General features: G+C 39.2%; 3 protein-coding genes across 3 annotated transcripts; all 3 read left to right on the plus strand.

The window, feature by feature from the left end:
- The first annotated feature begins 5,459 nt into the window (after positions 1-5,459).
- Positions 5,460-8,559, plus strand: LOC102232935 (tripartite motif-containing protein 16-like). The gene has a single exon (XM_023346959.1). It carries the CDS (start codon positions 5,576-5,578, stop codon positions 7,235-7,237), a length of 1,662 nt encoding a protein of 553 aa, XP_023202727.1. The 5' UTR covers positions 5,460-5,575; the 3' UTR covers positions 7,238-8,559.
- Positions 8,560-8,648: 89 nt separating this feature from the next.
- On the plus strand, positions 8,649-12,580 carry LOC102233198 (tripartite motif-containing protein 16-like). Its single transcript, XM_014475213.2, has one exon. The coding sequence runs from the start codon at positions 10,319-10,321 to the stop codon at positions 11,990-11,992; it is 1,674 nt and encodes a 557-aa protein (XP_014330699.1). The 5' UTR covers positions 8,649-10,318; the 3' UTR covers positions 11,993-12,580.
- Positions 12,581-14,410: 1,830 nt separating this feature from the next.
- Positions 14,411-16,412, plus strand: LOC102232411 (tripartite motif-containing protein 16-like). The gene has a single exon (XM_005815768.2). It carries the CDS (start codon positions 14,442-14,444, stop codon positions 16,107-16,109), a length of 1,668 nt encoding a protein of 555 aa, XP_005815825.2. The 5' UTR covers positions 14,411-14,441; the 3' UTR covers positions 16,110-16,412.
- The last annotated feature ends 762 nt before the right edge of the window (positions 16,413-17,174 follow it).

The raw sequence follows: 17,174 nt of genomic DNA on the forward strand, positions 1-17,174 counted from the left end.
CTCAGGGATTACGTCACACGCAGCGCCGTGCGCAGTGCCCTAGTGCCTGTAAATATAATGGTCCAATGAAGGTAATTTAAAAAACAGGACATTTCCTCACTTTCTAAAAAAACCCCGGGACGCCCGGGACAGGACGTGAAATACGGACATGTCCCGGGAAATACGGACGTTTGGTCACCCTATAAGACATCTTTACAAGTAGTTACTGTAGTTTGCATTGCATTATGGGTATAGTACATAGTATTACAGTAACTTACTGTATGTTTTGAATTTGCAGTAATTTACTGTTTACACATTACAGTAGTGGTACTGTACTTATAATATACAGTAAGAATTATATTTGATTTCCAACGGTCATCATAGCTGCTTCATCGTGGTTCCCTGTTTCTGTATTTTTACTCCTTTAGTGGTTAACATATTTTTAAGGCAGAAAGAGAGAATGTACTTTTGTTTTTTTCACATCCTAGCTAACATTAACATGCAGTTTATCTAGCTACGTCATCAAGCGTGGCTTCCAACTGTTTTCTGATGACGTTTGTTTTAAACTCCGAAGCTTTTCTCTCCAAGTGCAAGTGCAGCTCTGTCTCCGTGCTGTGGGCTCACACTGCTTCAGCTCCTCAAGACAGGTAAGAAAACACTTCTTAGAAAACTGTTTGAAGCCAAAGCCTAGTCTGGAAATGTACATTTTAGATGGAGTTAACGTAGCTTATAGCATCATGCTATAACTTAGCATTATAGCATGAGCTGGTTTGTGCTGGTTAGCCTGGTAACATAACGTTACCTTTACTAACTCTGGTGTTTTATATAACTGGCATATTGCAACCTTATAAGTTACGTGTCTGTAAATGAGGTGAAAGATAGGAAAATATGATGGTTATTTTTTGAGCTGGTTCGGAATTAACATTAGCTAAGGTGCTAATTTTACCGTTGAAGGTTTTAGCTTGACTTTTGCCGCTTAATCTTCTTCGGGCGGCTTTGGGTTGAGATGAGCTCAGTGCTGAGTGTCTGTTAGCATTGTTGCTACATCCTTTGTCGAACAATATAACCTTAACTCATAATTGATCCCCTTCTCTTTTTTTTTTACATCTAATGACTGTTCATTTGTTTAAACTATGATCTTGCAAATGTTAAAAGTGCAGATTAGCTACGTAGGTCAGGATGAATTTCTAACTTTGTTCTTTTTTTCTTTTCTTCAGATGACCTTTTTTTTTAACTCCTAAGCTTTTTCCCTCCAAGTGGCTGTGCAGTTCTGTCCTGCTGACTGCTAACATAGCTTCATCTCTTCAAAAGACAAGACAACAGGTAAAAAGCTCTTCAAACATATTTGAAGCCACAAAATAGTCTGGAAATGTAGAGGAGCAGCTAACCTAATCTATAACTTTGAGCTTGCTACAGCTGGTTAGCCTGCTAAAGTACCATTACATCTCCAACATAGTGTATGAGAGTCTGTAAATGAGGACAAAGGTGAAAAACATTAAAGTGGTTTCTGTTATTTTTTGAGTTGGTTCAGTCACAGTGGCAGGTGGACAAAAAAGTTAATTTCCAACCCTGGTTACATATAAGGATTGTTCACATGTTTAAACCATGCTCCTGCAAATTTAAAGTTAAGTCAGTACTAACAGGTGCAATTATGTACAGGTGTAAATTCTGCAGCATTTGTACTTCAGAATTTACAGAATTTTGTAGTCATGTGAAGAAACATCAACACACAGCTAATTATCGGTTTGCATGTGGAATAGAGCAATGTCCTGCTTCCTTCAGAACATTTTCTGCATTCAGGTCCCACATGCACAGGAGTCACCGCCATTGCAGACGTCAGACTGAACACTTGTGGAATGTAATGCTTTAAAAAATGCATTTAGCCCCACAAACTGTCATTCACATCCGCTGTTTCAGAGTGGTAGCAGGATGTAGGGGTAAAATCTAGTCTAGTCTCCGGGATGAGGTTCTCAAAAACCTGTTGTAATCTGGGTGAACTGGCCCTTTAAATATAAATTACTACCAGTAATTCATATTTAAGAGAGTTTTCCTTTTATGTTTTAAAGGTATCTTCCACCAAGATGTCTGTTGAAATGGAAATGACCTTACCCACTACACCAAGGGTAATCATGCTTGGTAAGAGGAATATTTTCTATCACTATAATTTTTTCGTAGCAATGTATGTAATTGTTACGGTAGTCTGTACTTTTACTCACTAGCGTTAGCCTGACAAGGGTTTGTCTATTTTAGGAAATAGCTTGATGTCTGCAACCCGGTGGATGGTCAGTATGGAGGAGAAGGTATTTTTCCAGCCTGAGCAACTACATGACTTTGCCAGCGTCCTTGCTGTCTTTTTTGGGTCATATTATGTCTTCAATCTGGAGTATCAGGAGTCAGCATCCACCACGCTGGAGATGATACAATGGCAAGTACTCTACACCAAGCCATTTATGAATTAAATTTAATGACAGTTTGACTGATGATGAAGAACCATAGCTGATTGCTGTATTGTACGTCTTCATTAAAAAATACAATTAATATATTTTATTTCTGTTAAAAGATTCTTTGTGAGGATCAATCCAGATGTTGGTACCAAATGCACAGCCAAAGTCGGTACAAGCCGCAAGACGGGAAGTCTTGTCAAGAGGAAAGTAGTCAGTGTCAACTCCCAGATCACCACCTTCTTCCAACAACTTGCTGAATTTGAATGGAGGACTTCCAACTAGGTAAGTATTTTACCAAATGTAAATGTTTATTATTTTGTTGTCTTTTCCTCCTATCTTGCATGCTCTGACTTTACTTTAGCCTTTTTAATATGATTTTAATGATTATTTATAAATGGCATGTGATTCCTACACAATAGCCCTTTAGAGTAGCCTGCATCTTTTCTGTGTCTGTGGTAAAAAGTGGATGTCGCTGCATCTCTTAATAAATCACAGAAATGTATAAGTGTGTAGTCGTTTAAGTGTGGTGTATTTTTATACTATGCAGTTTTCAGTTTATTAGGCACACCTTTGCAGTAATCCGTCAGCACCAACAAAATGACTAAAAAGATTGTTGTACTTCATCGTCCCCTTGGGGACATTTGTAGTACGCAATCTTTTGAATTACTGAAGACTGACTGACTGCTTTTGCCATAAACAATCCAAAAACCTGAAGTGAAGCCAGTCCTGCTCATTCTTTATGCAGCTTCTATTATCACTTCAGTCCAATTGATTTTTTTTAAAACAAATTATCAACTTAATGCTGCTTTATGACAAAGATTTTATGCATTTGAACATTGTCACTTCAGCTTAATTTGTCAACTTCCTGTCGATTTGAAAATGTAGATAACTTCCTGACCATCTCACGGCCTCCCACATTGTCTGTCTTATTCTTTACAGTTCAGCTTCCACAAGATGGATCCCACTGATTTTGTTTGACGAATGGAATAAAAGTTCTTCTGATGTAGGAAATGTGTTCTATGGTTTTGTTGTTTTATAGCACATTATATTGTATTGTGACATTGTTTTTTATGACATTGCGAATATGTAAATGGATTTTATTTCTACAAATCTGCTGAAAATAAATACCTGTTATTCACAGTACTTGGACTAAAATTTCTTTTATGAAATTTTTCGGTTTATGGTAAAATATTCTTATCTTAAAGAAATGTAAACTTTAATTTACAGTAAAACTCTGACATTATGTTGTGAAACAAGTTTACAGTAGACCAGCTTTACTATAAAATACAATTACTGTATTATACTAGAAACTACATTTACAGTAATGCAGTTATAACTGTAAAGCACACTCACAGTAAAAATTAACTGTGAAATATCATAACAGTAAAGGTACTGTAGAATGGTAATTACAGTAACTTACTGGCAACACTGTTGCCAGTAAGAGTACTGTTGCCTTACTGGCAACACTGTTGCCAGTAAGAGTACTGTAGAATGGTAATTACAGTAACTTACTGGCAACAGTGTTGCCAGTAAGACTACTGTAGAATGGTAATTACAGTAACTTACTGGCAACACTGTTGCCAGTAAGAGTACTGTAGAATGGTAATTACAGTAACTTACTGGCAACACTGTTGCCAGTAAGGGTACTGTAGAATGGTAATTACAGTAACTTGCTGGCAACAGTGTTGCCAGTAAGTTACTGTAAAATTACAATAAAAGGTCTAACAGTGTATTTCTCTGTATTTATTTTTGGGGAAACAGATGACCTTTGCCATCTCTGTTAAGCCAACCCTTCCTCCACAGTTTTGTAAAGGTTTACAGCTTTTCTGTCAGAAGAGTCGTTTGGTGTCAGAGGCTCAGTAGTTCAGTCATTTATTGCAGAAACATGTTTGTAATTCAGACACGTATAGAGACGGTCAACAGCAGACACGGTCCTCATTCAAGCAAAAATGCAATCTGTAAATATTAACCAGCAAACACACACACTTCACATGAGAAGGTAAACAATGTCTGGACATAAATACAGGTAGAAACAGGGAGTGTTTATCCAGGTCCGTAGAGTTTGCTTTGCCTTCCTGCAGCCGTTTCTTTACGCATACTGCAGCACCGAGACGCAGAGATCAGCAGTCGGACAAAAACATCCTGTATAAAAACAAATCCTCCTCCAGCATGGATACAATTTTACACACGTTTTTTCAAACCCATGTCACATTATTAAACAAAAGCCACATTTTTAACAAAGTTAAAAACAGTTTATGACCAGTTTTCATTTTACCAGAAAGTTTCATGTATTAAGCAGCATTAAAACCACCCTGTACATAAGTAAAATATAATTAATTGATGTCTTAAGATAATACTAAAATTTCTCTCCTTGTGAAATTAACACAGATTCAGGTCATACACAGACTTTACAAACAGGAAGCAGTGATATACATATATAAGGCTGCATTTAATCATTTCAGCAACAGAAATCTTTGACCTGTTTCAAGTAAACTCAGTACATACAATTTGTCCACTTGGTGGCATCAAAACTCAACAAAAACATCAAAAACCAACCAACAATCCTGTGAGAATGAATACAAATTAGGTTTAAAAAAAACCCAATAATTTTCTTTTTGAGATTTTGTTTTGCCCTCTGGAGGATTCAGTAGTTCTGAAAAAAATCAAAGAATGACCCAGACATGTATTCTAAAGGCAGGACACTGGTTTCTTTCAGCTGTAATGTTTTCTGTATTTTCCCTGCTTAATTAAATTTAAACAACAGTCAGAATCTACTCCTTCAAATTTTACTCTCTTACTGATGAGGTAGAATCTCCAGGATGAGAATAATGACACGATCTCCTTATTTTGACGTAGAAAGGTTACTTCCAATAAATTGAGCTCAGAGCTTTAATTCAGGGACTTTAGAGTATGTCAACAATTAAAAAGCAGCAGAAAGGCGAGTTGAATAAAACCAAAACTTTCTGTTCACTTGAACTACCTACCTGTCTGGACTTGAAAGAACATACTTTCTTGTTCCCTCCTCATGTTTAATAAGGCAGTGGGTGTAACCATAAACATTCGCTGCAGAGACATGTTGTGTTGATCAGACTTTAAGCCAACTTTACTAGTGAACAGTTGAAATTCAAACATCCCAGGAACTGAGAGGGAAAATGGCTGAGAGAGGAGATCATCTGAACAAAGAAAAATTCTCCTGTTGCATCTGTTTGGATCTACTGACGGATCCGGTAACTATTCCCTGTGGACACAGCTACTGTATGAACTGTATTAAACACCACTGGGATGAAGAAGATCAGAGGAGAATCCACAGCTGCCCTCAGTGCAGGAAAGAGTTCATACCGAGACCTAACCTGGAGAAAAACATCATGCTATCAGAGTTGGTGGAGGAACTGAAGAAGACTGGACTCCAATCTCCTCCAGATGATCACTGCTATGCTGGACCTGATGATGTTTCCTGCGATGTCTGTACTGGGAGGAAGAGGAAAGCTGTCAGGTCCTGTTTATCATGTCCAGCTTCCTACTGTAGAGATCACCTCCAACCTCATTATGATGTTCCTGGATTAAAGAAACACAAGCTGGTGGATCCCTCCAAGAACCTCCAGCAGAGGATCTGCTCCCGTCATGATGAGGTGATGAAGATCTTCTGTCGTACTGATCAGCAGTGTATCTGTTATCTCTGCACTATGGATGAACATAAAGGACATGAAACAGTCCCAGCTGCAGCAGTAAGAGCTGAGAAGCAGAAGGAGCTCCAGGAGAGTCGACAACAAATCCAGCAGAGAATCCAGGACCAAGAGAAAGATGTGAAGCTGCTTCAACAGGAGGTAATAATCATCAATGTCTCTGCTGATAAAGCAGTGGAGGACAGTGAGAAGATCTTCACTGAGCTGATCCGTCTCCTCCAGGAAAGAAGCTCTGATGTGAAGCAGCAGATCAGATCCCAGCAGGAAACTGAAGTGAGTCGAGTCAAAGATGTTCAGGAGAAGCTGCAGCAGGAGATCACTGAGCTGAAGAGGAAAGACGCTGAGCTGGAGCAGCTCTCACACACAGAGGATCACAACCAGTTTCTCCTCAACTACCCCTCACTGCCAGCACTCAGTGAGTCTACACACTCATCCAGCATCAACATCTGTCCTCTAAGACACTTTGAGGACGTGGCAGCAGCTGTGTCAGAGCTCAGAGATAAACTACAGGATGTCCTGAGAGACACATGGAGAAACGTTGAACTGGCAATCACTGAAGCTCTTTCAGAACCAGAACCAAAGACCAGAGCTGGATTTTTAAAATATTCACAGGAAATGACTCTGAATCCAAACACAGCAAACAGATTTCTGTTATTGTCAGAGGGGAACAGAAAGGTAGAATCAAATCATGAACTACAACCTTATTCTATTAATCCAGACAGATTCAGTGATTTTTTTTCTCAGATCTTGAGTACAGAGAGTCTGACTGGACGTTGTTACTGGGAGGCGGAGCTGAGAGGCAGAGGAGTTGCTGTAGCCGTTTCAAACAGGAACATCAGCAGAACCGAAGCATTTGGTTCCAATGACAAATCTTGGTCATTATATTGTGACTTAGACGGTTACATATTTCACCACAATCACATTTTAACTCCAGTATCAGGTCCAGTTTCCTCCAGAATAGGAGTGTACCTGGATCACAGAGCAGGTATTCTGTGTTTCTACAGCATCTCTGAAACCATGACTCTCCTCCACAGAGTCCAGACCAGATTCACTCAGCCTCTACATGCTGGAGTTGGGATTTACTATTATGGATCCTCTGCTGAGTTCATTAACCTGGATAGTCAGCAGTGATCTGAGGTCCAATTGGTTAAAAACAGTGTTTTAGTTTCAGTTTCTGTAGTTTCTATCATTGTTGCTGAGAGCTTCTCTGCTCAGAGATCAGCTGTCTCTATGGAGATACGTTATCATCTTGTTTGTTGTTTTGTTGATGTTGGAGTTTGTCTGGGTGCTGCCCCTTCCTGTTTCTGTTCAGCCATGGAGACAGTCACTGCTCAGGAGGATTTTGTCCACCTAAACTAATTATATTCATATTTGTTTTGTCAAATCAAATGTTGCATATTCAGGTCTGCAGATAGAAACTAATTATCCTCATCAATCAAGAGAATTTTACAGCACAGATCAGATTCTGGGTCAAACTGGTTGTTGAAATGAAAAAGCAGATATGTGGACAAAATATAATCTTAAAGTTTTTGTGGTTTATATTTTATTTTGTGTTGGCAAGTAATAATATTCTTAAAGTGAATTGTTGTATGCAATGGTGTTTGGCTGCAAATGTTGATGTAATTAGGAACTTAAGATCTCTAGAGATCATTTAAATCTGTTCTGCTTTGGCTGAAATGGAATTATTCTCTTTACTATATTTTTATGATTATATATTTATATATATATAGCTGCATTTGTTTTGTTTGTTTTTTTATTCTGCTTTTATCTTAAAAACACAGCAGGATTTTTGTGTCGACCTCTATTATCGCCTCATCATCACCGTGAACATGATTGTTTCCTCAGTCCTAGAAACCAGTAATATCTTTAATAGTTCCACTTTTTCATGTTTTTCTGTTTGTTTCTTTTTTTTCTTCGTTTTGGTTTTGCTGTTTGCTGGTTTTTCTTTTCTTCCTGTTTTTATCTCTTGGTGGGAGACGTCTGTGTTTGTGGGGCTAGTGTTGACCTTTGACCTAAATATGGATTCTGATATTGTTGAAAAGGAAACATGTTTGAGATTTGTACTCCAGTTGACATAAATCTACACATTTGTGATGCAAATGTTACCTGGAATATTTTAGATAACACTTTGAACTGCAAGGGTTTACAGAACAATGCGTGTTTGTAGATTTAACATGTAAGATTATAATTACATGATTTTAATAATGGATTACTTTGAATAGGCCGGTCTGAGCCACTCCGGCCACTACTGACCTTTTATGATGAAAGTATCAGCCTGAAGGTTTTTAACTATTTCTTTTGGCCGTGCTACAGGACAGATATCGACGGACAACTAAACAATCTCATCAAATTTAAAGTAAGATTACATTTTTTTAAATAAAGGATGCAATTTTAATAGGTTCCTAAGAGTTACATTTTCTAAACTGACATTAAAATATGTTTTTTATACCTCTGATGGTTTTTCTGATTGAAAGGATTTGTTTATGCTTCGTAGAAGGTTTTGTCTGGAGTTTTTAGTGAGTTAGCAGTTAATAAGCAGCACAGGTGATATTTTATTTGAACTATTTTGAATGCCTGTCTGGACTTGAGAGCTGCTGGGCTGCACATTTCAAATTCAGTTTCCCTCAAGTCTTTGGTGTGTAATTTACTGTGTGAATGTTGTTTATTCTCACAGTTTCATGTTTATATCTAAGCAATTATTTTTATAACCATATTTAGAAGAACAGAGTAATACACTTTAAGCACTAATCTGGTACTAAAATTCAGAAAACGTTAATTTCTAAGTTTAAAGAATAAATATCTCTAATGAGCTGACTGGTTGTTTATGGTGCTGTTAAGTAAACCAGAGATTGTCACCAGGAATAAGGATTAGGGCGATGGCATTGAGGCCTTCCAACCTCAATCAGGACTTGGAGCTGATCACCAGATTTTATTCCACCAAAATACCAGAGAAAACATCCAAAATGCTGGTCAGTGATTACAAGAAGGGCTTCCTGCTGCCATGCCAATAAAGATATTACTGCTGATAACTGAGGAGCTGGTAAAGACATAGAAATAAAATGTTATAATTCCTTGACTCCCATAAAGACTCTCTATCCCCCCTCACTCTGCTGAACCAGGTTTAATTTCATTTATTGATTCATTCCAGACATGACCATTGTGTCAAGCATGTCCACATTAACAATAACATAAATATGTGCATCTATATATGTATACATACATGTGTGCAAACACACACATTTGAACATATAAAAAAGAAAATCCCTTATAAAATGTATATCAATCAATACATCTACTTTAACAGAATGCATACAAGAATAAATCTATAAAGTATATACCCAAGGTGCACACATCTGTCCACCCCTACATACCTGTCTACACACACAGTATAAATGATACATAAATCTGACTTTTCCTTTATTTGTTCATTGTTAGAAAACACTGGTGAAGCAACCAGTCAAGAGACACTGAGGGACATGTCCATGTGTGGGGATGAGAGGAAGGCTTTAGTCAGGATGGGAGAAACATCATGATAACATGTAATCTCTGAGCTACATAATCAACCTGCGGAGCCAGAATCTCGTCTCCAGCACCTTCCTGCTGAAAGGCAGAAGACATCAGAAATACTTACACTGAGGCTGAGGTCAAAGACTCAGGGTGTGTTGAAGTGATGGATGGGCTACTGAAGCTGCCTGGTGTCGGAATATTACCGGAACAACTGTGACAGTCTATTGTAGTCTGTTTGGGTTAATTAAAGAAACATAGTTTGTTTAGCTATTGTTTGTACAGTTTCAGGAGTCTGAGTTGCTCAGGAGTTGTTTTTGTTAGTTTGCTTTAATGTGAATTCAGTCCACTCAGTTTACTGCATCATTCACAAAACTGTGAAAAGGTTTTCATTGGCAAATTTCATTTTTGAATATTTGATATGTGAGCTCTTACTTTAACTTTATATAGAACTTAAAAAGTGACTGGTAGGTGGGAACAACTAAGGATCAGAACCTAGAATCGTTCCTCTTTATCACGTATGCGGAAAAAGGCACCAGAAAGGGTTAATGTACCTTCAGGAAATCAGTCCGTCTGAAAATATATCGTCTTCCTGCTATGAAATAGTGATTCCAGTTTATCCACATATTTTTTAAGTGGGTGTAGCTTGCACCTGTTGACAGTCAAGGTTGTCTGAGTCAAACATTTTCATTGTAGCTGAGAGGCAAAATGGCTTGGAGAGGAGTTCAGATAGACTTAGAATCTATGTCCTGCTACATCTGTTTGGATCTACTGACGGATCCGGTGACTATTCCCTGTGGACACAGTTACTGTATGGACTGTATTAATGACGACTGGGATGGAGAAGATCAGAGGAGAATCTACAACTGCCCTCAATGCAGGAAAGCCTTCATACCGAGGCCTTTCCCAAAGAAGAACATCATGATAGCTTCTGTAGTCGATATGAAGAAGACTGAATCCCAAGCTGCTGTATCGGATCACTGCTATGCTGGACCTGAATATGTGGCCTGTGATGTTTGCACTGGGAGGAAGAGGAAAGCTGTCAAGTCCTGCTTATCCTGTTCAGTTTCTTACTGTGGGAATCACCTCCAACCTCACTATGATGCTCCACCTTTACAGAGGCACAAACTGGTGAATCCCACCAATAAGCTTCAGCAGAACATCTGCTCTCGTCATGATGAGCTGATGAAGATCTTCTGTCGTACTGATCAGCAGTGTATCTGTTATCTCTGCAATATTGAGGAACATAAAGGCCATGAAACAGTTCCAGCTGTAGCAGAAAGGGCTGAGAAGCAGAAGAAGCTCCAGGAGAGTCGACAACAAATCCATCAGAGAATCCAGGACCAAGAGAAAGATGTGAAGCTGCTTCAACAGGAGGTGGAGGCCATCAATGTCTCTGCTGATAAAGCAGTGGAGGACAGTGGGAAGATCTTCACTGAGCTGATCCGTCTCCTCCAGGAAAGAAGCTCTAATGTGAAGCAGCAGATCAGATCCCAGCAGGAAACTGAAGTGAGTCGAGTCAAAGATGTTCAGGAGAAGCTGGAGCAGGAGATCACTGAGCTGAAGAGGAAAGACACTGAGCTGGAGCAGCTCTCACACACAGAGGATCACATCCAGTTTCTCCTCAACTACCCCTCACTGCCAGCACTCAGTGAGTCTACACACTCATCCAGCATCAACATCCGTCCTCTGAGACACTTTGAGGACGTGGCACCAGCTGTGTCAGAGCTCAGAGACAAACTAGTGGACATCATGAGAGACACATGGACAAACATCGAACTGAAGGTCACTGAGGTGGATGTTTTATTGGCAGAACCAGAAGAAAGTAACAGAGCTAGATGTTTAAAATATTCACAAGAAATCACTCTGGATCCAAACACAGTACACAAAAATTTAGTTTTATCTGAGGGGAACAGAAAAGTAATATTTGTGTACCAAGAACAATCTTATCCCCATCATTCAGACAGATTCAGTGATTATTATTATCAGGTTCTTAGTAGAGAGAGTCTGACTGGACGTTGTTACTGGGAGGTGGAGATGAGAGGTGGAGCTGGAGTTGGAGTAGCAGTTTCATACAAAAACATCAACAGAGCAGGAAGATCAGATAAGTGTTTATTTGGATTTAATAACAAATCTTGGTCATTATATTGTGACGGAAACAATTACACTTTTCATCACAACAACATTGTAACTCCAGTATCAGGTCCAGTTTCCTCCAGAATAGGAGTGTACCTGGATCACAGAGCAGGTGTTCTGTCTTTCTACAGCGTCTCTGAAACCATGACTCTCCTCCACAGAGTCCAGACCAGATTCACTCGGCCTCTGCATGCTGGAGTTTATGTTCATGCCGACTCCATTTCAAAGTTCATTAAACCGAAATAGTCAGCAGAGATCTGAAATTTAGTTGAAGGTGTGTATTTTAGTTTCAGCTTCTTTAGTCTCTGGCATTGATGAAGAAACATCACGACTGCCATTTCTTCACTGCTCAGAGAATCACCTTTCTTTATGTAGCTACTTTGTGATCCTGTTTGGGGTTTTATTGATGGTGGGGTTGGTTTCAGTGGTGCCTCTTCCTGCCATGGAGGCTATCAATGCTCATTTTGATTCTCCTTAAATAATTACATTTGGTCTGACAAAGTAAGACATGTAAATGTTGTTCTAATCCACATGATCATTAATCAGGATATCAGTCATTGTTTTACTGGACAAATTCTGGCTGAACCTGATTGTAGAAATTAATTTAAAAGTAGAAATGTACAGAACAAGACTCACTGTCTGCTTTATTCAGACACAAATATTGTTACTGAGCATTTTGAGCAGACAAGTGGTCACGTTCTTAAAATGTTTATGCACATCGATTTGGGGCTGTAAATGTGTTCATTGGGAAATATTTTAAAATAAAAAACTCTGTAAATCCCTAAAATCAGCTTAGGTTATTAAAAAGTGATGTTCATTTTCCTCTCTGTATTAATGTGTTTTTAGGCGTTTTTATTTCTAAATCTTTATGTTTTTTTCTGCTCTTAGTTTTAAAAGTCCTAATAAATTTAGAATCTAATGCTCTTAGATATTTGTATAACAAATATCAATTTCACATGACTCATCGTCCTTAGTTCCTGGAATTAATGTTCCAGAAATCTTTATTGTAGTTATTTAATCAACAAATATTTAATTCAATAAAATTAACCAACATGGCTGACACAACATACCTCATGGTATTTCAAGTGCATCAATCTTCTTGCAATACATAACTTCATTTGAACCAATCCTTGGAAAAGGCACCCTCTGCTTTGTAACGCTGCCATCTTGTGGACAAAAATGTGCAACTACCAGTTTTGGGCTAGAACAAGCTGACTAAAGTCAGGACCTGTGAAGGAAAGCACGAATGGGTCGTGATTGAAAATCAGTTAAACTTCATCATTAGGAACATTTATTTCTGAGTTGTATTTAGATCCAAACAAAACCAACATCTACTAAATGGACTTCCTGACGTGTGGAAACTTTTCCTCTGAGAGAATAAAACTCGACTAGAGAGAGACATGCTGTAAATGGTCCGACGTGGGAATGAGCATAGAAATGTATACTTTTGAACAAGATTTAATACCAAAGTAATTGTTTCTCTTTTAGCATCTAAACATCCTGGCTGTTCTTTTTCTCTCTTTGGGGTTTAACTCACAGCTGATGAGGAAGACAGAGTCTGGGGACGACCCAGCTGAGAGCAGCACCACTTCCCATCTAATTCAGATGTGAATTATAGAGCTGAAGCAGCTTTCCCTGGTTCTGTACCTGTTGTTGCACACATAGACCGTAGCTCTGTAAACAAGATCATCAACTTGTAAATGGATGATAGCAATGGCTGCCTGACCTAAATTTCAGTCAGACGTGACGCTACAGGTTCAAAAGTCACATTAATTGAGGTTAAGTGCTTAGTTACAGGTGTGGCTTTACAGACTGTTGTTTGAATAGCTCCTTTATGCAGTTGTTGGTCTAATTTGAAGAGCAGTTTGTTTTTAATGTTAAGAATTACCTTTTTATCTGGGGATTACTTGGTTTTTTATAACTGACAAACTGCTGCCAGAATAAGAGAAAGTGATCATGAAATCTGGATCTACATTTTAAACTAATTTAGGACTAATCCCAGCTGAGGATCCTCTCTGAACTGGACCCTGAGCTAAATGCATCTCGCTGTCCGGTAGCTGACAGCATGTTGAGCTGTGGAGGCTTTGGAGCGTGTCTGACGCAGAAGAAGAGCATCCTCCTTCACTCATACAATCTTGCTGACTTCTGATCACTTCAATTTGAAAAATGTTCCCTGATTTCAAAACTTTAGCTCCCGTTTGTAATTCCAGAGTCCAGTGGGGCTGCAGGGTGCAGATTCAGCCTCCAGATCAATATCAAAACCCTGAGACATTTGATTACGCACGAGTGGGTGAACTGTTCATGTTCATAATATAACTGTGTTGCATGTATTTATCTGCTTGATTGTGTAATGACACAATGTGGACTCTCTGTTCAACTTGTTGAATATTGATTAAACTGAATGGCACAACCTCTCGGTTGGGTTTGTGCCTTATTAGAGGCACAAAACAAGGAAACGTTTCATGCGACAAAATTACAGTTTGCCTGTTTGATTTGCTTCAAACCAGTGAGACCCACTTTTGTTCAGCCTTATGTTTATTGCCCAACCCTTTAGATATCACAGGGCAAAACAATAATGGCAGAGCTCAAAGTTTAACTGAATGAATCACATGACTGGACTAAAGTTCAAACTAATTAAACCTAACACTAACCCTATGACATAAAACTCACACAGTCATTGTTGCTGAGAAGCAAAATGGCGCAGAGAACAACGCAGCTGGAGAAGATCACCTGTTCCATCTGTCTGGATCTACTGAAGGATCCGGTGACTATTCCCTGTGGACACAGCTACTGCATGAACTGTATTAGACGATACTGGGATGGAGATCAGAGGAGAATCTACAGCTGCCCTCAGTGCAGAGAGAACTTCAGAAGAAGACCTGCATTGAGAAAAAGTACAATTTTATCAGAGTTGGTGGAGGATCTGAAGAAGACTGGACTCCACGTTGCTCCAGCTGATCACTGCTATGCTGGACCTGAAGATGTGGCCTGTGATGTCTGCACTGGGAGGAAGAGGAAAGCTGTCAAGTCATGTCTGGTTTGTTTTGTTAATTACTGTGAGAAACATATTCAGCTTCATTATGAATTTCCAGCTTTGGCAAAACATAAGCTGGTGAATCCCACAAAGAAGTTCCAACGAAACATCTGCTCTCGTCATGATGAGGTGATGAAGATCTTCTGTCGTACTGATCAGCAGTGTATCTGTTATCTCTGCACTATGGATGAACATAAAGGACATGAAACAGTCCCAGCTGCAACAGAAAGAGCTGAGAAGCAGAAGAAGCTCCAGGAGAGTCGACAACAAATCCATCAGAGAATCCAGAACCAAGAGAAAGATGTGAAGCTGCTTCAACAGGAGGTGGAGGCCATCAATGTCTCTGCTGATAAAGCAGTGGAGGACAGTGAGAAGATCTTCACTGAGCTGATCTGTCTCCTCCAGAAAAGAAGCTCTAATGTGAAGCAGCAGATCAGATCCCAGCAGGAAACTGAAGTAAGTCAAGTTAAAGATGTTCAGGAGAAGCTGGAGCAGGAGATCACTGAGCTGAAGAGGAAAGACGCTGAGCTGGAGCAGCTCTCACACACAGAGGATCACAACCAGTTTCTCCTCAACTACCCCTCACTGCCAGCACTCAGTGAGTCTACACACTCATCCAGCATCAACATCCATCCTCTGAGATACTTTGAGGACGTGACACCAGCTGTGTCAGAGCTCAGAGACAAACTACAGGACATCCTGAGAGACTCATGGACAAACATCTCACTTAAGATTGCTAATGTGCATGTTTTACTGACTGAACCAGAACCAAAGACCAGAGATGAATCCTTAAAATATTCACAAAAAATTACTCTGGATCCAAACACGGCAAACATGAATCTGTTATTATCTGAGGGGAACAGAAAAGTAACATCAATTGACCAACAACAGTCTTATCCTGGTCATCCAGACAGATTCACTGTTTTTCTTCAGGTCCTCAGTAGAGAGAGTCTGAGAGGACGTTGTTACTGGGAGGTGGAGTGGAAAGATGGAGGCGTTTACGTTGCAGTTTCATACAAGAATATCAGTAGATCAAAATTGTCAGATGAATGTAGGTTTGGATCCAATGAAAAATCTTGGTCTTTAGAATGTCACTGTTCCAGAAATAGTTACATATTTCATCATAACAACATTAAAACTCCAGTACCAGGTCCAGTTTCCTCCAGACTAGGAGTGTACCTGGATCATATAGCAGGTATTCTGTGTTTCTACAGCATCTCTGAAACCCCGACTCTCCTCCACAGAGTCCAGACCAGATTCACTCAGCCTCTGTATGCTGGGATTAGACTTTACTATGGATCTTCAGCTAAGTTTATTAAGCTGAAATAGTCATCTGAGGAAGATGGCCCTACATTTCTAGAGTTAGCTGAGAAGCGAAATTTCTCCTGATTATGTAGAGAAAACCTGGTAATGAATTGAGTTATTCAGTAAACTGCATTGATTGGATTCATTAAGATGATGCTTTGTATTTTCTCCATATGAGACTTTATGCAACTGTCATGATTGACCTTTTGTTTTACTTTCATGATTATATCAATGTGATATTTTGTTGTTAAATATGTGCATTACCTGAATTTATCTGACATTTAGCATATTTTAATAAATCTTTCATACCAGTAAACAGTAGCACAATAAAAACAGAGATGACACCTTTCTAAATGGTTTTATATTGCTTTTATTTCTCATTTTATTTGTGGAGAAACGGACTTTTGTAATATCTGTTACTAAAAGCAATTGACCCGTTGAGCTACATTTAATCCTTTCAGCAACAGAAATCTTGACCATGAATCAAATCAACTAAACTCAATTTGGCCACTTGGTGGCAGCAAAACTCAACATAAAAGGGTAAAAAGAATCAATCAACAAACCTGTCAGAAAGAAAACAATAACTGAGTGGATAAATGAGCAGTTATACTTTACCTTAAAGACATTAACCTTAAGCAAAGGGACTCACTGAAGGGACTTTATTTCTCAGCCAGAGGGTTGACCTTTCTTGTCACCCTCTGTCATTACAGGGTCAGAGGTCATAAAGACCTAACAATGAACTTATTCTTCTCGTCCTGATCTGACAGCCGGCCCTGTACGACCAAGTTTACATGCAAACCCTCTCCAGGGCCAGATGATCTCAATAAACCCTTTGGGGTCGTCATACCCCAGCCCCGAGTCCCTGAATTCCCCCCAGAGTTGTGTGGAAAATTGGCCTCAAATGGTAGCAGAGGCCGATGTTCCACACTCTGCATTGAAAACCAAAGTTCTGGAGCCTTTTAGCCGTCTGCTTTGGCTGGAGTGTCCCACGTGGTCATGCCGGGTTTGATTTTAAAGAACGGGATTGCATGATCAAAACAAGACCACCTTTTTCTTTGCAGCCCCAGAAATCACCCCAGATACTTCAGG

The sequence above is a fragment of the Xiphophorus maculatus genome, chromosome 14 (genome assembly GCF_002775205.1).
Source record: "Xiphophorus maculatus strain JP 163 A chromosome 14, X_maculatus-5.0-male, whole genome shotgun sequence".
Lineage (NCBI taxonomy): Eukaryota > Metazoa > Chordata > Actinopteri > Cyprinodontiformes > Poeciliidae > Xiphophorus > Xiphophorus maculatus.